Source organism: Equus przewalskii, chromosome 11 (assembly GCF_037783145.1).
Source record: "Equus przewalskii isolate Varuska chromosome 11, EquPr2, whole genome shotgun sequence".
Lineage (NCBI taxonomy): Eukaryota > Metazoa > Chordata > Mammalia > Perissodactyla > Equidae > Equus > Equus przewalskii.
In genome coordinates, this window is record NC_091841.1 from 33,097,291 (window position 1) to 33,120,141 (window position 22,851).

At 59.9% G+C, this 22,851-nt stretch overlaps 2 protein-coding genes across 3 annotated transcripts; one reads left to right on the forward strand and one right to left on the reverse strand.

The window, feature by feature from the left end:
* The first annotated feature begins 9 nt into the window (after positions 1-9).
* Positions 10-10,433, forward strand: TALDO1 (transaldolase 1). The gene is made up of 8 exons (XM_070565857.1): positions 10-218; positions 3,039-3,162; positions 5,477-5,584; positions 5,897-6,028; positions 8,849-9,024; positions 9,407-9,604; positions 9,805-9,950; positions 10,234-10,433. Exons 1-8 carry the CDS (start codon positions 122-124, stop codon positions 10,264-10,266), a joined length of 1,014 nt encoding a protein of 337 aa, XP_070421958.1. The 5' UTR covers positions 10-121; the 3' UTR covers positions 10,267-10,433.
* A 1,574-nt stretch (positions 10,434-12,007) lies between these two features.
* On the reverse strand, positions 12,008-19,642 carry GATD1 (glutamine amidotransferase class 1 domain containing 1). 2 transcript variants are annotated; one of them, XM_070565858.1, is made up of 8 exons: positions 19,178-19,642; positions 17,495-17,571; positions 16,832-16,937; positions 16,334-16,441; positions 15,192-15,286; positions 14,309-14,402; positions 13,942-14,053; positions 12,008-13,831 (listed from the first exon to the last, which is right to left on the reverse strand). In XM_070565858.1, the coding sequence occupies exons 1-8, from the start codon at positions 19,239-19,241 to the stop codon at positions 13,825-13,827; spliced, it is 663 nt and encodes a 220-aa protein (XP_070421959.1). In that variant the 5' UTR covers positions 19,242-19,642; the 3' UTR covers positions 12,008-13,824. The 2 variants fall into 2 exon arrangements, with proteins under 2 accessions (XP_070421959.1, XP_070421960.1); XM_070565859.1 differs by having other exon boundaries at positions 13,800-14,053; positions 19,178-19,361.
* Between the last annotated feature and the right edge of the window lie 3,209 nt (positions 19,643-22,851).

Sequence of the window (22,851 nt, forward strand, 5' to 3'; positions counted from 1 at the left end):
CGGGGCGTCGCCGTCGCCGAGGCGCCCACGCCCCGCCCCCCCGCGCAGCTCTCGGATTGGCCGGCGCCGGGGGCGGGGCCCGCGGGGCATTGTGGTCGCCGCGCCGCCGCCGCCGCTCGCCATGTCGGGGTCCCCGGTGAAGCGGCAGAGGATGGAGAGTGCGCTGGACCAGCTCAAGCAGTTCACCACCGTGGTGGCCGACACGGGCGACTTCCACGGTGAGGCCGCGCGGGGCCCCGCGTCCCGGGACGCGTGCCGGGAGGCGGCGTCGGCGGCGCTCGTGGACGCCGGGGGCGCCCCGGGCCCGGGGCAGAGCAAGCGGGGGGTCCTGAGGGGTCCTGAGGGGCTGGGGGTCCCCAGGGGCCGGGGCCGGGCCGGCCGCGCGGGCGAGGGAGCCGGGGCGCGGGCGGCGGGGCGGGGCCTGGCGACCCGGAAGCCCGAGCCCCGCCCTCGCCGGGTCCTGCAGCCGCGGAGCCCGGAGCCTGGAGCCCGGGGGGACCGTCGGCGGGTCGGGGCCCCGAGGGGCTCGGGGTGGACGGGGAGCCGATGTCCGTGTGGACAGCTGGGGCAGTTCTGTCCAGCGAGTGTTGACTGCCGGCCGAGCAGGAACACGAGTTAGTTCTGGGCCCAGAAAGACCAGAAACTGCCAGTGACACCACCTGCTTTTGAAACCTCCTGTTGCACGCTTTCCGCCCCTGCCCAAGGGACGGCCGTGCCTGCTGGTGACCGTTTGTGGCAGGGGGCCCGACAGTTGCACACCCACGCCCTGGGGTGGCAGACCTGGGTGGATGCAGCTCGGTGCACTGAGGAAAGCCGAGGTTGTCCTGCTGTTGAGTTGACATTTTCCTGGGTTTGAGTCGTGGTCATTGGAGAGCAGGGGAGAACACAGAGAAGTATACAGGAGGATCCTACTGTTAATCCCCGGCTCTTCTGTCCTCCGCGGTGCCCAGACTAGATGGTCCCACCTTCTGTTCTGCTGTGAACTAGACAGGATTTTCAGGAAAATCGTGAAATGCTCCGTGGATATGAGTGCCGTGGGACATGCAATACAGAAGTGACTTCCTCTCTTTTCTGCTTTCTCACAGTGACTTGAGAAACAGGCTTTAATTCCCCTTTGTAACACAGTGTAAGCGGATTGTTTATCTAGCAGAGCCTAGGAGAGTGAATAAGCATGTTTGGCCGCTTACATATGAAAGATGGAGACAGTGATGGCTTGAGTCCAACCCCTGAGCTTGCTAGCGGAGTATGTTAAACCCATTGAGAAAAGTTCCCCACTTGGTGGGAGCTGGGGAGCTTAGGAGACCCAGAGCTCCTGTTACCAGGGAGATAAGGGTCTCCTTTATCACCCCACACTGTCATCCAGCCCTCCTGGCAGTGATACTGATAGGGTAGAAAGTGCTGGGGGAGCGGCTGCATGCTTTTCTGCGCCTGTTTTCCCGGCTTAGCACGTAGAGTCCTTGATCATCTTCACTTCCTCGACAGAGCCCGAGTCCGTGTTGTTTCCACTGCTTCTCACTGGGTGGCAGGGGGATGGCTACTCCGTTACCCATTCTGACAACATAGGGCCAGTAAGGCGGGCGGGGACCTGGGGAATGCTTACTTTTTTTTTTTTCCTTTTTAGAAATATCTAAACCCAAGCACTATTTTATTTTTTTTAATGAATATTAACAACTTTATTAAAAAATACATTAGTTGATAATGTGTATCCATGAATGTTATGTAGTTGTAAATAGGACATTCGGCTCTGTGGTCATTTTGTGAGGTGAAGGTTCTTGCCTCTGGGGGGGTCATAGGCCTCCTTGAAAATATAATCAAAGCTGTGGATGTTCTTCCCAGAACAGCGCACCCACTCCCCCCAGTTTTGCATTCAGTTTAAGGGTCCCTGGATCCTGATGCCCATCTCTTGACCCCAGATGGGGCGTGGTTTTATCTTTAATTTTGCTAAAAGTCAGCTTTATCGGGGAACCGTTGTATACGACCAAAGGCACCATCTTCATGGTCTCATTCCATGGGTTTGACCCACCTGTCTAAGCACCGCTCCAGACCACTTGTCCTTGTTATTTTGAAATAATTATAGACTCACAGGAAGTTGCAAAATTAGCCCATAGGGTCCCATGAATCTTTCGCCCACGTCCCCCAGTGGTGACATCCTGTTTGACCACAGCGTGATATCAGAACCAGGAACTTGGCACCAGCACCATCCTGCAGGCCTGGCTCAGTGTTCACAGTTGTCAGCCTACATGGGGGGCGGCATCCTGTGTGGTGGTCTTATAACCCATGCACACTCGTTTAGCCACCAGGACAGTTAGGACACAGCTGTCCCACGGCCACAGAGCTCTCCCCTGTGCCCCTGAGAGCCGTCTCCTCGTCCGTGTCCTGGCAGCCCCAGGCTGTTCTCTGTCTCTGTAGTTTTGTCATCAGAGGATACTTTGAAAGTACTCATTTGCCAAATCAACGTACTGAACCAGCAGCTCATCCTGGACACGATGAGCCGTGCGATGGAGGTCAAGGCCGTGGGCTAGCTCTGCGCACCCTTCTGTTTTAACAGCCTGGCTGGTGAGACTCCTAGTCAAGCCTTGCTGGTTTCTTGGAATTCCTAGCTTGGTTACCAAGAAAGAACTAATGTGTTAAAAGAGAGAATAGTTTAAGGAAGAAAGGAAGCAGTTGTTGAAGATAACTATGTCCGGTCACTCTGTTGATGCCTTGGGTGCGAGCGCGCCTCCTGACAGCGGTTTGGCAGCTGGAGGCGCCTCGCTGGCTGTGCGGGCTTCTCCCAGCTGCCTCCTCCTCACTCGGAGGCAGCAGTCAGCTCTCGCAGGGGCACGTTTGGTCTCTGGCCTTAGTCTGGGTTCTTGTGCACACAGCTGCCTATTGTCCAGCTTCTGGGACCAGGAAAGAAATTTGCGGGAAGTGTGGCTGCGCCCCAGCTCAGGAGACACTGACTCCATGTGTTTAGGGCTTTAGGGGACCCGTCACGGGTTTCTGAGTGGAAGCCAGTGCTCCACTTACTTTTCTGCTTTCCAAAATTATTTCCCTAGCCATCGACGAGTACAAGCCCCAGGATGCCACCACCAACCCATCCCTGATCCTGGCTGCTGCGCAGATGCCCGCCTACCAGGAGCTGGTGGAGGAGGCCATCGCCTATGGCAAGAAGCTGGGCGGGTAAGTGCCAGGGTTGGGGGGGACACACACAAGCACAAACACCACCCCCCCAACCGAATTCACCTGCGGGGCCGAGGGGCATACTCAGGCCCCATCCCAATCTAGTTGTTTGCCTCCCTCGCTGAATTTTAATTCTTTTTTTTAACTAATTAATTAATTAATTTTTTTTGAGGAAGATTAGCCCTGAGCTAGCTACTGCCAATCCTCCTCTTTTTGCTGAAGAAGACTGGCCCTGAGCTAACGTCCATGCCCATCTTCCTCTACTTTATATGTGGGATGCCTACCACAGCATGGCTTTTGCCAAGCGGTGCCATGTTCACACCTGGGATCCAACCGGCGAACCCCGGGCCACGCGAAGCAGAACGTGCGAACTTAACTGCTGCACCACCGGGCTGGCCCCTTAATTCTCTCTTTTTTTTTTTTAAAGATTTCTTTTTTTTTCCTTTTTCCCCCCAAAGCCCCCCAGTACATAGTTGTATATATTTTAGTTGTGGGTCCTTCTAGTTGTGGCATGTGGGACGCCGCCTCAGCGTGGTTTGATGAGCAGTGCCATGTCCGTGCCCAGGATTCGAACCAATGAAACACTGGGCTGCCTGCAGCGGAGTGCATGAACTTAACCAGTTGGCCACGGGGCCAGCCCCCAGCCCCTTAATTCTTAAATATTTTTGGCTGCAGGCTTTTTAAGTTTTTCTTTTATATTTTATATTTATTTTTATCAACTTTACTGAAGTGTTACTTACATGTAGTGAACTGCACCCATTGTAAGTGTACAGTTCAATGCGTCTTGTTTACAGGAACATTGACACCCCTGTAAACACCCCAGCCAAGAGACAGAACATCTGCACCCCGAAAATCCCCACCTCCCCTTTTGTAGTCAGTCTTGCCAGCCCTGGGAACCTCTGACCTGCTTTCTGTCATTTTATTATCTTTTAACAGCTTTATTGGAGTAAAATTCGCTAAGTGCACAGTGAGCCCAATTCTCTCTGGTAGATTTATGCAGTGGTGCAGCTGTTCCACAACCCAGGTTTAGAATACATTCACCTCCTAGAATGTTCCCAGGTGCCTGTTTGCAGTCGGTCCCCGCTCCCTCCCCCAGGCAATCACAGACTGGCTCTGTCTCCATAGATTTGCCTTTTCTAGATCGTTTTGTTGTTTGTTTGCTGAGCAAGATTTACCCTGAGCTAACATCCATTGCCAATCTTCCTATTTTTGTATGTGCGCTGCCACCCCAGCATGGGCACTGACAGGCGAGTGGTATAGGTCCACGCCCGGAAACCAAACCCAGGCCGCCGAAGCAGAGTGCGCTGAACTTAACCACTAGGCCACCAGGGCTGGCCCGCTAGATGTTTTAAGTTTTCCTCAGGGTGATAATGCACAGCTGAGAGTGGTGCCTGCAGGGGATTGTGGCCCTGGCTGGGAGCTCATCCTCTCCGGCCTGTCCCTTTCTGGCGCTCCTATGTCTGAGGTCCAGGTGGCATGCAGGTGTGTGATGGTTGCTCTGCACTGAACCTGCCCTCCCCTCCACCCGTGTGCCCCCTGTCCTACCCAGCTTCCTGTTCCCTTCTGCCATGCCCCGACTGCATCAGCCAGGCCTTGGTGCTCCTGGAATCAGGTGACGAGGTGGTGTTCTTAGGGATCACCAGACAGGCCTGTGCCCTCGCCCAGCCCCACAGGTCCCACCCTGTGGCGCACACGTGCTGGAGATGTTCCCATGTGCAGTGGGTTGGGCGAACCCTCAGACTCTGGACAGTTTGGGACACCATGGTGCACCCCACTCAGCTGCCCCCAGGGGACTCCAGAGAGAGTGAAGATATTATTTTTATCAGGTGCCAAAATGGAGGGATTCTGTCTGGAATGAGAAAGTTCTGGAGAGGGGAGATAGTGTTGGCCATACCACAATATGAGTGCTCTTAACGCTACTGCACTGTGCACCTGAAAATGGCTAAGATGGTCAATTTTATACTATGTGTATTTTAGCATGATAAAAAAATATTTTTTTGAGGAAGATTAGCCCTGAGCTAGCATCCGTGCCCATCTCCCTCTACTTTATATGTGGGACGCCTGCCACAGCATGGCTTGACGAGTGGTGTTTTGGTCTGCACCTGCGATCGGAACCAGCAAACCCTGGGCTGCCAAAGTGGAGTGTGCGAACTTAACCACTGTGCCACCAGGCCGGCCCCATAAAAAATTTTTTTAAGCACAAATAAGATGGAGGGAAAGGAATTAGGCAAAAGAAAAGCCGAATTGGTTTTGTAGAATCTTGTACGCTTAAAGCCAACAAGCTTCTAACCTGATTTCCTCCCTTGTGTTTCAGGTCACAAGAAGAACAGATTAAAAATGCTATTGATAAACTTTTTGTGTTGTTTGGAGCAGAAATACTGAAGAAGATTCCGGGCCGCGTCTCCACGGAAGTAGATGCCAGGTAAGGACACGGGGCCACTGCGGGCTGATGGGTTGGGGCCAAAGCATCTGCTTGGGCCGTGGTTTCTCACATGGTGCCAAGTGTTCCGGAGGCCTGCTCCTGTCTGAGAAGCCGTGGCTGGTGCTGCCTGTTGAGCAATTCGTCTCCAGCCCGTGTTCTGGTGTCAATCCCGCGAAGGAACATGATGGACCGTGGGGTCCTAAGTTGCTCCCTGAGCGAGGGTGTGCCAGGGTTAGGGCTCAGGGCTGGCTTGGGGTCCTGCCCCCGCTTCCTGAGGTGAGTGCTCTTTGTCACGGCCCCTTGCTCTCGCAGGCTCTCCTTTGACAAGGACGCCATGGTGGCCCGTGCCAAGCGCCTCATCGAGCTCTACAAGGAAGCTGGGATCAGCAAGGAGCGGATTCTAATAAAGCTGTCGTCAACCTGGGAAGGCATTCAGGCTGGAAAGTAAGTGTCCCCCCTGAGGAGTGCGCTGTCGGGAATTCTGCCTCTACTCCGGGGGTAAGGACCTTGCGGCTGCAGGCAAGTTGGACCTGCAGTCCTGGGGGGCCAAGAGTGAGGGACACAGCCCATAGCTCAAATGAGTCTCCTCACCACCACCCAGAGGAAAGCAAAGTCCCTGTGAGAGAGCCACAGCTGCTGCCTGTCCCCCACCCTGCCCACATCCGCGCGTGCTGACACCGGCACTTCATCAAGAACACATTATTCCTGCACCAAACATATGCCCAGTGCTGAAGACAGAGAAAAATGCGAAAATAGGCCATCTCCTGTGATGTTCTCACCCAGAAGGAGCTGACACCAGCAATGCTTGACCAACCATGTGGGAGCGGTTCATTTCACGCCATCTGTCCGTGCGTTCACTTGTTCCACGTCCCCCAGCAACCACGAGCCTCCTCTCCGTGTCTGGATGTGCCTCTTGTGGACATTTCCCATAAAGGGTCATTGGACACGAGGCCTGGTGCCTGGCGTCCCTCGCTGAGCACGTTTCTAAGGTTCACACGTGTCATGGTGCGTGTCAGGGCCGTGTTCCTTTTAAGGCTAATCCTCCACTGTGTGTCCACACCGCATTTTGCATGTCCGTTCATCCTTCAGTGGACACGTGGTGCTTTCTGCCTTTGGGGCTGTCACGGATAATGCTGCTGTAAACATCTGTGTACACATCTTCCGCCAGTTAGGATGGGGTGCATCCTGATGAACCCATCGTAAGTTAAAAATGCATTCAGTCCTGGGGGCCAGCCCGGTGGCGCAGTGGTCAAGTTCGCACATTCTGCTTCGGCAAACCCAGGGTTCAGTGGTTTGGATCCCAGGTGCAGACCTACACACCGCTTGGTAAGCCATACTGTGGCAGGCATTCCCACATATAAAGTAGAGGAAGATGGGTACGGATGTCAGCTCAGGGCCAGTCTTCCTCAGCAAAAAGAGGAGGATTGGCAGCAGATGTTAGCTCAGGGCTAATCTTCCTCAAAAAACCCCAACAAAAAACGCATTCAGTCCAGCTGAGCTCCTGAGTGTCCTTAGCTTAGCTTCACCTACCTTCACTGTGCTCAGAGCACTTCGCTTAGCCTGCAGGTGGGCGGGATCCTCTCGCACAAAGCCTGCTGTATAACAGTGTGGACTGTCCCACGTGATGGGTTGAGCACTGTCCTGACGGGAAGGCCACCCAGCGGTCGGTATCGATTGTTCATGCTCGTGATTGGGGCTGACGAGCTATGCTCGCTGCTGCTGCCCAGCGTCATGAGAGGTTCAGGCCGCACATCGCTAGCCCGGGAAAGGATCAAAATTCAAACTTTGAAATACAGTTTCTACTGAATGTATATTGCTTTTGCACTATCATAAATTTTAAAAAATTGTAGGGCTGGCCCCTGAGCCAGTGGTTACGTTCACGCACTGCACTTCGGCGGCCCAGGGTTTCACTGGTTCAGATCCCAGGCAGAGACATGGCACCACTCATCAGGCCGCGCTGAGGTGGCGTCCCACATAGCAGAGCCAGAAGGACCTACAACTAGAGTATACAACTATGTACTGGGGGCTTTGGGGAGAAGGAGGGGAAAAAAAAAAGATTGGCAATTAGCTCAGGTGCCAATCTTTAAAAAAAACTGCAAGCCAGAGACCACCTGTGTGAGTTTCCGTGCAGACGTGTGCTCTCTCGTGGGCACATGCCTAGGCGTGGAGTGCTGGGTCACAAGGTCCTCAGTGTTCACTGTGGAGTTGCTTCAGACTGTTTCCCACCGTGTCTGCCATCTGCTGACTCACACTGGGAGTGTAGGCTCTGTGATCTCGCTTCTTTTGTTTTTGTTTTTGTTTTTGTTTTTTTTTTGAGGAAGATTAGCCCTGAGCTAACATCTGCTGCCAATCCTCCTCTTTTTGCTGAGGAAGACTGGCCCTGAGCTAACATCCGTGCCCATCTTCCTCTACTTTATATGTGGGATGCCTACCACAGCATGGCTTGCCAAGCGGTGCCTTGTCTGCACCCGGGATCCAAACCAGCGAACCCCAGGCCGCCGAAGCTGAACATGCACACTTGACCTCTGCACCACTGGGCTGGCCCTGTGGCCTCGCTTCTTGAACACTCCAGTGACCCACAGCGGAGATGCCTCTGAAACCGTCCCCTAGGATGGGAGCCTGTGCTGGACGGGCCTGAGCAGAGGCTCAGCTGTCACACCCTGCACCCCAGCGTGGCAGAGTGTGGCCATTGCCCTGTCCTCGGGTGGACCGTGATAAGCTTCCTACAGGACCGGCAGCAGCCTGGGGCCCCTCGTGGTCAGGGCTCCTCTCTGAGGGTGGAGTGCCGTGGGCTTGTTGCAGGGTGGCCCGGGAAGGATGAGGACAAGCAGGGGGCAGGGGAGGGTGGAACAGGGCAGGAGGGCACTGCAGTCAGGATGACTCGGGGACCTCCAGCCCGGCGAGTTGTGTGAGGAGGTGAGGGGCCAGGGCCCCAGCTGCTGGTGCGGGTCAGGCCAGGGAGACCTGCTGGCTCTCAGGGGACCTCTCTTGCCGTCGCCTTTGTTTTGAAATGGGGGATCTGATGAAGAAAGTTCCGGTCACCTATGACCCACGGGCTGAGGAGAAGTGTGGTGAGTGGGCCAGCTTTGCTCTCGACGGAGGGGCAGCCCTCTCCACCTCTCCAATCATGAATCCCGAGCATCGTCCCATGTTAAAACGACAGGTGCTCACGAGCAGCCCTGAGTGGGACGCCAGCCACTGGCCATGGTCCCTCAGGTCCCTGCCACGCTCATGCCCACCCCATCCCTGTCCCCATCCCTGCAGGGAGCTCGAGGAGCAGCACGGCATCCACTGCAACATGACACTGCTGTTCTCCTTCGCCCAGGCTGTGGCCTGTGCCGAGGCGGGGGTGACGCTCATCTCCCCCTTCGTGGGGCGCATCCTCGATTGGCATGTGGCAAATACGGACAAGAAATCGTACGAGCCCCTGGAGGACCCCGGTGAGTTGCCCTTTGAGGTACCGGGGCCAGGGGAGTGGCTCCAGCAGCACCGCTGAGGCTGAGTGAGGAGCCTGTGCTGTCTGCTCCCAGAGCCAGGCTGGGGTGCGCTGGGTGTGGGGTCAGATGGGGGCACGGGGTCGCATGGACGTGGGGTCGGATGGGCGAGGGTTCAGACAAGGGTGCGGGGTTGGGTGGGTGCAGGGTCAGGCAGGGGCACGGGGTCAGATGGGGGCATAGGGTCACGTGGGGGTGCGGGGTCAGGTCGGGGCGCAGAGTTGGGTGGGTGCGGGCTCAGATGGGGTGGCAGCACCGGGCAGCGCAGCAGGGACTCTGCCTTGGCTGTCCAGGAGGCCGTCCTGGAACATGGTACGTGTCCTCCCAGGAGTGAAGAGCGTCACCAAGATCTACAACTACTACAAGAAGTTTGGCTACAAGACCATCGTCATGGGCGCCTCCTTCCGCAACACGGGGGAGATCAAAGCGCTGGCAGGCTGCGACTTCCTCACCATCTCGCCCAAGCTTCTGGGCGAGCTGCTCAAGGACAGCACCAAGCTGGCGCCCGTGCTCTCAGCCAAGGCGGGTATGCCCCCGGGCCCCCCCTCTTTGGGCCGCTGCCAGGACCTCGGTACCTTGGTCACCCCAGGGTGCAGGAGACAGAGCTGAGCAAAGTGCAGCCGAGGGGTGGGGTCACCAGCTGGGGCTCAGGCAGCCTGTGTCTCACCTGCAACGTGGGAGATGCCGGGCAGTGAGGGCTCAGGGCTCCCCTCTGTCCTCCCCCAGCCCAGGCCAGCAACCTGGAGAAGATCCACCTGGACGAGAAGGCCTTCCGCTGGCTGCACAACGAGGACCAGATGGCCGTGGAGAAGCTCTCGGACGGGATCCGGAAGTTTGCTGCAGACGCCGTGAAGCTGGAGCGGATGCTGACGGTGAGTGCCCCAGGGTGAAGTCGGGGCAGAGTGGAACTTTTGTGGGGACCCCCGGTGTTTCTCCTCCTCTGGCAGCCTGGGCAGTGCCTGTCAGTGGACTCTGCCGCCCTGTGTGATCTTAAGGGCAGTGTCTGCTGGATGTGGTCGTAGGATTGCTGGGACCCTGCCTTGGGGCAGACCCAGCAGCCTGCCTCCCTCCTCCGAGGTGCGGAAATGGGGGGGTTGGGGGGGTTGTGCGCTGCCTGGCTGTGCTCCTGGCACCACTCGTGCTCTCCCTCTCTAGGAACGGATGTTCAGCGCAGAGAATGGAAAGTAGTGTGGCGCCTGAGGCTGGACCGCAGACCGTGCTGTCTGTGAATTGGGGTCTGATTGCACATGCCTTGCAATGAATCTTGCATTTTTTACCAATTGGAGCAGGGACGGATCATAGATTTCTGATTTTATGTAAAATTTTGCCTAATGCATTAAAGCTGTCACTTTTCCCGTGCCGTTTCATATCACTGGCCCCGTCTCCTTGCCCCCTGGGCAGTTGGTGCCCAGCTGTTGGCTGCAACCTGGGCTCCACAAGACAGGATTGGGTCAAGAGCACCACAAGGGCACCTAGTCAGGTGACACAGGCACTTTCAGCCCCTCGCCTCAGGCACAAGCTGCCGCTCGCCCACTGCCAGGCACTGTGACCTGGGAGCCCAGGAGGCCTTTGACTTTGGAGGTGGGGACTGCCCTGAGCAATTCGGTGCCCAGAGCCCCTGATGGCCCTCAGGCCCATAGGGTGTGCTGTGGAGTTGGGGGCAGGGGCGTCCCAGGGCCCCTGGAGTCAAAGCTGCACACAGCTTCCTGGTTATATGGTTGCCAAGGCCAGCCCCTCCCTCTTGCTTTAGGAACAACTCTTCCTGCCTCTTGTCCAGGTGCTGGCCAGGCCGGCCTTCCACGGGATGCCAGGTTCCGGGATGGGGGCACCTCATGGGGATGGCCCTGCCTTGTGGGGATGGCGCCACCTCGTGGGGATGGCACTGGCCACCAGCTTAGAAACCAAGATGTTCTGGATACACCTCTTAAACCCAGAGCGATGGGTGTGGCACAGCTGGTTAAGAGACACCTTTACTACCTTTTGGACTTTGCATGTGACCTGCTGCACTGGGAAGGGCCCCTTCCTCCTCCCCTCCCTAAGAGCCCCTGCCAAGCCCAGACTCCAGCTGCCCACAGCTTTCTGCAGGCACATCAGGCACCAGGCACAACAGGTGAGCAGGGCCTCCCACCGCCCTGCCCATTTTCTGGAGCAGCCTCCTGGCCACTCTCCCCAAGAGCAGGGGCAGCACTGCAGATAGCACAAGCTCTGGGGACAAGGCCTACCGTGGGCTGGGCCACCTCAGGTACCCCAGCCTGGCCCTCCTGGGCAGGTTCAGCCCATCCAGGGTGCTGAGGGGGCCGCCTTGGGGTGGGTGGCGGATGGGGCATGTCACATCACTGGGGTCAGCTGGGGTGTCTAAGAGTGGTGGGCAGGGCTTCACCCTCTGTCGAGTCCCTCCTAGCCCTCAGCTGCCTGGTGGGATGGTGCCAAGTCTTCTCCCCAAGCTGGTCAACGGGCTACATCCTAGGACATGGAGGTATCAGGATGAAGGCTGGGTCAGTGCAGGTGTGACTGTGGACATAACTGACAGACACTGAGCCCACTCACGTCTGCAGTCCAGTGATTTACAAGCCGTAAAGCCGTGCAGCCACTAGCTTTAGAACCTTCCCATCCCCCAAAAAGGCGACATCACGGTCATCTGCACGTTCCTTCCACAAAGACCTACTGCACTAGCATTTTCTGGATGTTTCTTATTAATGAAGTCACATGTGGTCCTTTATGTCTGGCTTCTTTTGCTCAGCATGACGTTTTCAAGGTTCACCCATGTTGTAGAATGTTACAATTTCTTTCCTTTTTATGGCCAAATAATAATACCCCACTGTATGGATACTAACATCGTCCATTAACAAGAGTACCCCATTCATGGGAGCTGCCGCTTGGTTTCCCCTTCGTTACTGTGAATGATGTTGCTGGGAACATCCATGCACCATTTTTGTGGGGTTGTAAGTTTTTATTTCTCTTGGGTAGATGTCAGACTCTGTTTTAAACATGCTAGGCGCGTGGGGAAATCCCAGAGGGCACCTGCACCCACCCCTGCCACCTTCCAGGGTTTTCGTTCTCCTCCTCCTCCCAGCCTCGTGGGCAGCCCCAGCCCTGTGCCCCGTGCCCTGGACCTGGCGGACCCAGGACTGAGCCGCAGCAGGCACCCATGGAACAGGGCTGGCGGGGCCCTCCGCAGACCCACTCTGCGCCTTAGTCTGGAAGGCTGAGAAGCACAGACCAGAAGCCCTCAGCAAGTGTTACTAGCTCTTCGTAGATGACACAGATAATGACCCTAAGGCAACGTATTTAAAACACCCTTTTGTCCAGAAACATCCATCACCACAGGGTGATAACTGCTGACACGGGGGCTGACCGAGGCCCCGCGGGTGGCTAGCCAGACCCACAGTGTGCAGGGCAGGACAAGGTGTCAGGGGCTCCCAACATCATCTTCCCGGGAAATGCCGACAGGAGGGCACATGTCGGGGCATCTCAGCGTGGTCTACAGAGCAGGAAGGAAGTGGCTTGGGACTTGGAGGGGCAGAATGTGGCAAAGCCAGTGAGGAGGGGAATGGGAAGGTGGGAACACACAAGGGGGCCCGAGTGGCTCCTGGAGGCCTCATCCCAGGGCCTCTGCCCAGGCCAGGCACCCGGGGAGGCTGCGGGGTGACCAGGCTGCACTGGGAGGGAGCCGGCTGGACAGCTGCCTGGCATCCCCAGCAAAGGCCTGGCCAGGGCCTGAGAGATGAGGACTGACTGCCACCCTGGCTGACCCGAGGAGGCCACCCGCGGGGCCTCCTTCCAAGTGGAGCTTATGCTTCTGTCACTTCCACCCTGAAACCTGCAGAGCAGCTGCGCAACTGGGCATGGCCACCGTGTCCTCAGGCCACTTGGGTAGGGCCTGGGTGAGCAGCGCGGTCTTAAGAAGCCCATGGTGTTGTAATCAGTTAAATGTCTTTCTCTCAACATCAGAAAGGCTGCAGTAACAGTGCGTCCACCCTGAGGGCCATCCTGGCCTCACAGGGGGTCGCCATCCTGTTTTGAAACCGTGTACCAGGCAAGGTTAAAATTCAGACAGATCCTTCAGCACCAGCCAGTTTCAGGACCAGGAGCTGGTGGCCACCAGAAGACCCCCTTTCATCTTAGGCGAGTTAAAGTGCTGAGCAAGCTCCAGTCAGCTGGCCCCTCCCCACATGGCCCCCACCAATGCCCAGAGGGGTCGGGGGCAGCACACAGGCCTAGGCACGACCCTCACCACCCAGAAGCAAGCCCCTGGGGCGCAGGTCCAGCTGGCACGTTATCCTGCCTCCTGGGGAGGGTCAGCCTCTGCTCCACCTGGGGGGACAGGGACAGGCAGAGAGGAAAGACACAGCCATCCAGTGCCGGCCCCAGGAAGACCAGACGGGCCAAGACCCCACCCAGGACTCTCCAGAGCCAACTCACTCGACACCACCTCTCCGTGGAACATTCAACCTGGAATTCTTCATGACCGCCCAGGGCCAGCACCTCAGCACTCTCCACCTCCTCCCCAGGAGGACGTGCGGGGGCTGGGAGCCGGCCCTCCCCCAGAGCCTACGCTCCTCAGGGCTGATCCTTGGTGCCCTCCAACAATCCGACCAAGCCAGGTCAGGAGATCTGAGAGCCATTCTCAGAGGCTGTCACAGAGGCGGGGTCCCTGGAGACCTGAGGAGTCCAGCTACCTCTGGGGAACACCTGGGCCGTCTGGAGGTGGCATTGGCAGGTGGGCTGGCTCAGCAGGAAACCACCTCACTTCCTGCAGGACAGGCGCCGGGTCAAAGCTCAGGCACCAGCACCAGGGCATCGCTGCCAACATGGCCCAGCAGAAGGGCCTGTACGAGCCAGGTCCCGCCTGCCGCCTCTCACCGGCTGCCGCAGAGAAAGAGCAGGTTCTGCATGGCCGCAACAGTAGAACTGGCGTTCTGGCCGGTGACAAGGTGGCGGTCCAGCACGACGTGTATGGCATCAGGCTCACTGGCTGCAGGAGGCCCGAGACACAGGCCTTAGGCCACACCACTCACTGGGCTCTGCCTCCAGACCCACCCACCCACCCTCTCAGGGCCGTGAGCTCCTAGCGGACTTGCGCCAATGAGTGGGTCAGCCCGCCTGGATCTCAGCGCTGCCGACCACTGGTGTCCACTGAACCTCAGCTCTAGGTGGCTGGCCTGGCCAGGACCGCCCGCAGGCTGCAGCAGGCAGCCCCACTGTCCCCTGCGAGTGCCGCCCAGCTCACCACTGAAGCTGGCGCCTGAGTCCTTCACAAAGTCCTCCACGATGAGCGGCAGATGGGCAAAGCCGGGCGCCCTCACGAGCTCGTACACAGAGGGCTGCAGGGGAAACGGGCACCCGCCCCAGGTCGGGCAGATCCAAATTAGGGCAGAGGACCATGCCCTCCCTACACATGGGGGTGGGGGCATGTGTCACTGCTCTGTGACTCGGACCTCGAGGCTGCTGAGGCAGAAGGTGCTGGCAGCTGGGACCAAGGGTGAGGCCCTCCCGCTGTGGGGTGTTTCAGGGTGACAGGGCCACTGTGGGGGGAGGGGCTGGCTGTCACCCCCTCCCCCAGCATCAGGGCACACAGGTGACCAGAATGAGCTGGGCAGGGGCCTCAGGACTGAGCCCCTCAGGAGTGGAAGGGCTGGAGAGGACCTGGGCCACACGAGGAGCTCAAAGCTCCTCTCCTCCCGCCCCGGCCCAAGCCACCCAAACCCCTCAGCGCGCGCCGCGCAGACTCTCCCTCCCCAGGACCCTCCCTCTTGCTCCTCCGCCACCCAGGCCGTCCACCCAAATGGCAGCACCATTCCTAGAAACGAAGAACACCGTGCACTCAACAGCCACCAAAGCAAGGCCTCGGCTGACCCCACCTCCGCTGCAGCAGAGCCCTCCCGCATCTGCAGCTTAGTCAGCGTGGCTGGGGGCCTGCCCCATGGGGGCCGGCCTGGATGTCAGGGGCGCGGGGCAGGGCGGGTGCTGGGGGTGGTGGTAGACAGCAGGCAGCACGGAGAACTGGCAGCCTGGTGCTGGAACTCTAGAGGTGACCATGGCCCCCTGCCTTCCAGCATGGATGCAGATCTCCTGGGCCCAAGTGAGGCCTGGGACCCCCGCAGTGCACTCACCCCTGTCACACTGTAGCCTTGGAACACCCAGGACCTGTCCTCGTTGGTGGCACAGCAGAGGGCAGCGACGCCATGGCCAACGGCACAGATGGGCTCTGAAAGCAGTGGGCAGGGCAAGCCTGAGGCCCTGGACACCTGCCCAGGCCTCCTGCCCTCTCCCAACCCTGCCATGCAGAGCTCCTGGAGGCCGCTGCCCCCTCGCTCCCCTTCCCACACCACCCTCCCCTGCCGGAAACACGAGGGCTGTGCTTCAGCTGCTTCCAAGCTTGGTTCAGAGCCAGTCTCCTCATGTCTTGGTGGCCAAGAACCAGATCCAAGGAGTCACGAGGGCGCTCAGGTCCATTCGGCAAAGCCGGGAGGGCTCCACACCACCGCCCTTCCTCCCGTCCCTCTGGAGACGGTGCCCGGTCCTGCTGAGCCGTCACCCTGGCTCCGAGCCTTCCTCCCAGAAGGCAGCCTGGCACAAGTGTGTTCCCACGACTGAGGTGGCCGAGAACAATCACTGCCTGTCCAGACCACGCTGGGAACAGGAGGCCTTGTTCCCACCAACAAAGGACACTGTGTAGAGCCCCCAGGTTTCCTTCTGTTGGTCCCTAACGAGTGTCCCGCTCCTGTCCCATCGACAGGCCCATCACAGCTCAATGCCAGGCCAGGGCGAGAGGCCATGTCTCCACAGAGCAGCCTTCCTCCCAGCCCCCTGGCTGGCCTCAAACCTGGAACCCCACCAGGAACAAAGCCAGCATCCTGCCTGCCCGCCTCGGAGGAGCCCGGGGTGGGCGGGGGAGCACGCACAGCCACCAGTCCCAGCAGGGGACAGGCAGAGGGCCCCCAGGGATGGCGACCTGAGGGGCACAAAGTCAGGGGGAGGAGGAGCGGGGGGAGGGGTGGCCCACTCTCGTGTGTGTGGATGGCCAAGCAAGCTTGTCTACTCACTGGTCAGAATCACAGGCTCCTCACATGGGCCCCGTCTGGCTTCTAAAATGACCTGGCGCTTCCAGCTCTGAACCCTGCTCTCCACAGCGGCCACTGCCCCCAGCCCTCACTCCTCACCCTGCCGTCTTCCTCCCTCTCCTCCCTGTGGATGGAGCCCCATTTCTCATGACTCTGCAGACCCCTCACCCCCAGTCCCAGGGGTCACCTACTGCTCTCAGAGCGGAAGTGCTGCAGGATGCGGGCCAGGGACCCACTGCTGGCCAGGTCGGACAGGGCGCCAGGACAGCTGGGAATCAGGAGCGCATGGTATCGGGCACCTGCAGGGAGACACAGGCCAGGGAGTCACAGAGAGCGGGGTTGCCAGTGGGACCAGGCCCTCCACAGGGATCAGCCTGGCTCCTCTGTGCTCCCACCGTCAGCTGCCATCATCTGTCACTCTCCCTACACGGGCTAAGTCTCCCAAGGCCCGGCCACCACTCCCCACCATCTCATATCTCCATGTGCCTGCCGCCTCTCCCCAATAGATGGAGTTTGGGAATCCTAGGCCCAGGAGGCGGGACTGGAGGCTGCCCTGGATGGTTGCAGCACTTTGCGGCAGGCCCCAGTGCTTCAGTAGCAGAGCAAGGGGGCGCTCTGGAAGCTACAAGCCCACCTGGAACCCCACACACCCCACCCTCCAAGTGCTCGGGTGCCCCACAGCTCCTCACCATCAATGGACTCGAGCTTGGCGGGGCTGGCATAGGCCTTGAGGCGAAAGTCCTGCACCCACCGCGCGTTGCTCTCGTTCACGTCCACAAAGTCCATGGTTTTCCCCTGCGGGAGCCCAGAAACCAAGGATCAGCAGTGGACACCCGTTGGATCACAGGGACTGGAGGAAACATGGATGAGGGCTGAGACAGACAGCAGTCCCTCGGGGACACAGGCATGGACAGCGCAGCCCCCTCCCGGGCCTCACCACACCGGACCCCCACCTGCCCCACAGTCTCCTGCTATAAGGGGCAGCAGCTGTCCCACCTACCATGGGGGTGATGCTGGAAACATGCAAGGGGCCAACATATAATGCATCATTGCTATGACCCCAGGTCCCACACCATCAGGAGGTTGAGAACTCTTCCTGGTAGAATCTGAGCCATCCTTGCTTTCACATGTAGAGACACCAACCCACAACACATGGTCTCCCCTTCGCCACGGGTGGGACCAGAGCCTGATGATGCCACTGGGGTCCCGGCCCCTGGCACAGCGCAGCTCCTGGGGTCACACCAACCTCAGGCTCCCTGCTCCTCCCAGAGAACAAGAGCACTCTCCTGACCTCACTCCCAGAAAGGTAGGGACAGCATGCATCTGGCTGGAGAACGGGTGGCCGGACTCACCCCAGGGGTGGCCACCTGCAGGTTGAAGGCAGCGCTGGCCAGCGTGAAGCAGTGGAGGAAGGACTGGGCCGACACACCTGCAAGAAGGGGACATCCCTGGTGGGTACAGGGCGAGACGGCCCCACTCCTGCCCTGAGCAGGTGGGAGGCTGCCCAGACACCAGGGCTTCTCCTGGTCCCAGAACCACCCCAAGGAGCAGCCCCTCCCCCCACCTCACAAGGGCCCACCTCTCACAGCCCTGGCCCACTAGCCAGCCCCTTCATCCCCAGAGTGGGCTCTCTCCCCAGCCTGGCCACTAGAGGCCTCTCCAGAAGGCAAACCCACAGTGCCCTTCCCTCACACAGCTGTCTGCTCACCAAACCACCAGGGAGGGGCGGCAGTGAGTAAGGCCTGTGCCCACAGAGGTGGGGCTGCTGCTGTCAGCAGCAGCATGGGGGAATCCTGACCCCTCCCCACAGGCCAAGACACTGCCTGCCCTGGCCCAAAGACATGTGGCCGCTTTCATCACAAGGGCTCCGGCATCCGGAACCCATGCCCTACACTGCTGCTAGCTCTCTGTCCACACCCCGTAGGAAGGCTCCTGGCTGCTGGAGGCTGTGGGACATCTATTTCTAAATGGGCTTGGTCAGTGTTTCTCATTTTTATTTTAATCTTGACACCCAATCTCTAAATCTCATTTTCATCTTTATTCACTCTAACGAATTAACATATATTCATCATAAAGAGTTCACGTGTTTAGCAGTCTCCCCAAATCATCTGCCAGACTTTGCCCAATTCTGCCCTCCCAGCTCCTCAACCCTCACTCCCCCAAGCCCTACCTGCTGCAGCCCAGGGCCCACCTGTCCTGCCCACAGAGCCTAGTGGCCTTTTCAGAGCTGTGCCCCGACTCCATGTCCTCAACAACCCCTCCCTGTGGCACAAACCGGTGCGATCCCTCCTCACTCTTACCCAGTTCCAACCATCCACCTTTGGAGGTGACCCACAACCTCCTCTCCAGGACTGAACCCCACTCTCAATGGCTCCTCCCACCCTAGACCTCCGCATGAGGGGAGTGGCAGGGACCCGGCTCCTCCTACCCTCCTTCTAGAAACCCACTCAGGGCTCCTGGGGCTGAGCCCCCCGTGACCTCATCACCCTCAGTCCTCTCTCCCTCGTCCACCTGGGCAGCTACAGAGCCAGACCCCGGGCCCCAACCCGGGCCCTCCACCTCCCCGAGATGCGACCTTGAGGTCATCCCTTCCCTCGGCGAGAGAGGAAGCACAGGGGAGGACCTGGCAAGTGCTCAGAGCAGCGCCGGGCGCCCTCCGGGTCCCTGCACGCCCCCGTCCCACCAGGACCGTCCCTTCTCCAACCCCTCGGCCTCCTGGGGGTGTGCGAGGCCGGGCGGCGGAACGATGGGCACAGAGGACACGCTCGTGACCTGCCGCTCAGCAGGGCCCCGCACCCCCGGGCCTTCCGGCCCCGCGTCCTCGACACACCCGCCCCGGGCCCCTGGGGCAGCGGGCCTGGCGCACGGAGGCCCCCGGCTGCCCGGCTCCTTCTGCCCGGGCTGGCCACCGCTGCGCGCTCGCAGGCCGCGCCCGGGCCCGTGCCCCCGCGGCTGCCGGACCACACGCTCGGAGCGGCCGGGCCCTTCCCAGGAGGGCTCTACTCCCTCCCGAGCACGCGTGCGCGGGGCCTCACCCTCGGCGGCGCCGCTGGCCACCAGCAGGCAGGCGGGCCTGCTCGAGAGCCGCTCGGACGCCATGGGCTAGGCGGCGGCCGGGGCGGACTGCGCGTGCGCGGAGCGTGCCTGCGCGGGTGCGTGAGCCCGCAACCGGAACTCACTGTCACGTGCCGCAGCGGCCCGGGGACCGAGCCGCGAGTCGCGCTGGGCGCATGCTCCCCGCCTCCTCCCGCCGGACTCCCTCCCTTTCCCTCCTCCCGCTGGACCCCGCCCTCTCCCTCCGGGCGAGCATCCGGGTCCGGGTCCAGGTCCGGGTCCGCCCTGCGCCCTGAGGCCTGGGCCGTCCGAGCTCCGGGGGCTTGCAGAGGGGATCTGGGCTGGGCCGCAGGGGACAGGAGACAGCCCCGAGGGTCTTCCCGGGCCGGAAGCCTCAGCAGCCCTGAGCAAACCCCCGCCCCGGCGCTTTTCGCGCTCAGGACCACAGTTCCTTCCCTTTCCCTTGTCCCTTATTGGCGCAGGGCAGTGACCCCCGTGGACGAGGGTCCCTCCCCATAGACAAAGGTCCCCCCCACCCCTCCCCTGTAGACGAAGTTCCCCTGCCCCATAGATTCAGGTATTTAGCATTCGATCACTGAGAGCCACCTGTGTCACCCTCCGAGCTGACGCTCGGGACACAGCATGGAATGCTAGGGCAAAGCAACCTGCCCAGTAGGGCTGGTGTCCTGGGGATGAGGGCTGGACCGTGGGTTCATAGAAGGTCACTGCACAGTTTGTTAGAGGGTGAGAAGGGCAGGGGAGGCTGGAGGCGGGAGCTCAGATGGAGATGATGGGGGCCACATCTCGGCAGCGAAGGCTGCAGCTCCAGGCAGGGCACTTTGGTGCCTGCAGCACTGGGTCCCTGTGAGGGTCGGGGTGGGAGCCCAGAGACCAGGGAGGGGTCTACAGGCATCCGTGGAGGTGGGGGTGGATGGGTTCCACCTCAACCAGCATGGTTGAAGAGAGACAGAAGTAGTGAGGTCACTGGGTTCACCTGAGCCCCTGGGAGAATGGGGTGTCCTTCCTGAGGTGAGGGTGCTTTGGGGGTGCTGAGTTGGTAAGGGAATCAAGGGTGCCCTTTGGCCAGGCTGCATTTGAAGCAGCTTTTCCAGACTGGAGGAGGCAGTCGGTGGGGGGTGTACAAGTGGATCATCAGCAGATTGGGGAGCGCTCCCTAAAGCCTGGGCTGGGGAGAAGGGAGGCTCCCCCCTTGCCCTCCACAGTCCGCCTCCAGGACTCCCTGCTGCCAGTGTGGAGGGGCCACAACAGGGTTCCCTCAAGGTCCTGCCAGCCTCTGCACTGATCGGGGAAACCTTTGTCATGGGTGGGAACTGCCCAAGTGGGCGAGTATAGGCCGAGGCACTGCCCCTGGGCACCCTCTGCCTCCACAACCACTGGCTCTGCCCTCTGCCCAGCCCAGCCCAGCTCCACACCCCAGGCCCTGACCACCAGCTACACAGTGAGGAGCACCCTGCCCTCACCCACTGCGAGGCCCTCCCCCCACCCCAGGTGAAGCAGAAGCTGGGGGCTCCTGGCACTAGCGGGGCCTGGGGACAGGGGACAGGAGCCTGGAGCCTGCATTGGGTGCACTGGGGAGATCAGATGGAGACCCACAGCCCTGAGGTCAGACCACAGGCTGGGCCTGTGAGTGGCCTAGCCACTCAGAGCTTTCTGGATCTAGGGAGGGGGTGTCTGTACCCCCTATGCACATCCTTGAGTGTCATACCCAGGAGCTGGAGGAGCCAGCGTGGAGCAGGAGCCATGAGGTCCCCCTGCTGGCCCAGCCCCACCTGCACTACCCCAGGGTGTCCCTAAGGCACCAGAGCCGGCTGAACCGGCCACAGGTGCAGGAGGGAAGACCGGTGGGGAAAGAGCTGAGTCTGCAGGAGCCTGCCACCGCCTCCTCCTTGAGCACAGGGACTCATTAGCTGAGTGGTTTGTCTCTAAAGAAGAGGATGCCCTGGCCAAGACGCTGTGTGGTGGGGCTGGTGTGTGCGTGCACATGTGAGCGTGCCCCTGTGCTCACAGGCAGTGTGCATCCTAGTGTACACTTGGGACTTCGCAGGATGCCTGCCAGATGGGCCCACACAGCCAAGCAGGGGGAACAGACCCCCGAGCCCAGGTCCCTTGCATGCACATAATCTCAGGTCCAGGTCTCACATGTGCACATGACCCCAGCCTCAATCCAGGCCATGTGTGTGTGAGTGACCCCATTCCACTGCAGTGCACTTGGGCATGTCATCAGCTCCCGACGTGGGTAAGCCTGTGGGGGTACAGGTCCCCCATGGTATTTGGAGTTGGAGTGGGCATCCTGCACAGGGGCAGGTGGCATGGCGCCTCGCCAACCAGAAGCCTCGTCCCAGGTCTGGCGGTTGCCTCCCTCTCTCTGTCTGCCCTGTGAACAGTAAGGTAAGGACACAGACAAGATGACCCGTGAGGCCCTGTCATGGTGACTGGGGTGAGCCTGAGATGAGGTGCCCCCGCGGGTGGGCTTGTGGTCGGTTGCTGTCCCACCGCTGGACAGCAGCCCCCAACCCTTGCACCCACCCAATCATGCTGGCTCATCTGCCCCCTTCCTGAGTGGGTTCCCATTCCAGTGAGTTGGCCCCTGCCCCCCACATCCCTTACCCCCAAGTGAGGACAGGATGCTACTCAGGCCCTGCCTCAGGGCCGACGTCAGGGTGAGGCGACAGTGCACCCCTGGGCATGACGGGGGCTGCTGGGGGAGGGGCGCGGCCGGCAGGGAGCCCCTCCTCCCGGGGCTGAGCACAGGAGGCCTCAAGGGGCCAGACAGGCCTGCAGCCAGCCTCCCGGGCCTGGGTGACTGTCTCCTCGGAAGGGTCCAGGCCTGGGGGAAGGGCCTCCCCCTCCAGGGCCCCATCTAGGGGTACCCCTTCCCCATCCTGCCGAGCCCCCTCCCAGGGCCCTTGTCCAGGGGTCCAGGGTCATAACTGAGGTCCTGAGGTGTGGGGCTGGCCTGCCTCCCCCGGGCGTGTGGTTCTGGAGCATCCTCCAGGTGTTGTCCAGGTGCCTCAGCATCTGACAGAGTGCCCAGGAGGGGCGGGCAAAGATGGAGGAAGGCTTGGGGGCTGAGCACAGGGGCCCTGCTGGAAGGGGTCGTGCCCTTGAACCTGGGGTTTGCTTTTGTTTAGAGACCCTGGGACACAAGGTGTGTGTGTGTCACAGGACACATTGTCACGCACCAATTAAAAGCTTAAGTTTCATTCTTGTCTCTGGAACTTGCTTGCGCTTGGGGCCACGGATGAGTAGGGGGGCGTTCCTGGGGGACTCTCTGCCCTGCCCTGTGAAGCTGGCCAATGCCTCTGGCCCTCTCACCCCTGCTTCCTTCCTTGGCAACTTCCTCCTTTTTGGAGCACACCTGAGCCTTTCCCTGGGTGTCTCAGCACTTGCTACTCCTCCGTCTGAAATGCAGGAGCTCTTCTCTGCCTACCAAACTCCTAACCATACCTGAAAGCCCATGGATGACCGGGATACTCTCTGCCCAGTACTCCCTTTCTAAGAACACCCCCGACACCACAGAGCTGCCCTGAGTGCCTTTCTGTTAGCTCAGCGTGGCCACTGGGTGGACCTCAGGTTTGGGGACTGGGGCTCTCTCCCAGGGTGGGCATGTCATGGGCAGCCCTGCTGTCTAGGC

What these genes read in the sequence shown, in the direction of transcription:
- TALDO1 (XM_070565857.1), top strand. Translation starts at nt 122, where the DNA reads ATGTCGGGGTCCCCGGTGAAGCGGCAGAGGATGGAGAGTGCGCTGGAC. An exon ending in TCCACGGAAGTAGATGCCAG is followed by an intron (nt 5,585 to 5,896) that starts GTAAGGACACGG and finishes TTGCTCTCGCAG; the next exon opens with GCTCTCCTTTGACAAGGACG. An exon ending in AGCTGGAGCGGATGCTGACG is followed by an intron (nt 9,951 to 10,233) that starts GTGAGTGCCCCA and finishes CTCCCTCTCTAG; the next exon opens with GAACGGATGTTCAGCGCAGA.
- GATD1 (XM_070565858.1), bottom strand. Translation starts at nt 19,241, where the DNA reads ATGGCGTCCGAGCGGCTCTCGAGCAGGCCCGCCTGCCTGCTGGTGGCC. An exon ending in CAAGCTCGAGTCCATTGATG is followed by an intron (nt 16,442 to 16,831) that starts GTGAGGAGCTGT and finishes GTCTCCCTGCAG; the next exon opens with GTGCCCGATACCATGCGCTC. An exon ending in CTCAGGCGCCAGCTTCAGTG is followed by an intron (nt 14,054 to 14,308) that starts GTGAGCTGGGCG and finishes GGCCTCCTGCAG; the next exon opens with CCAGTGAGCCTGATGCCATA.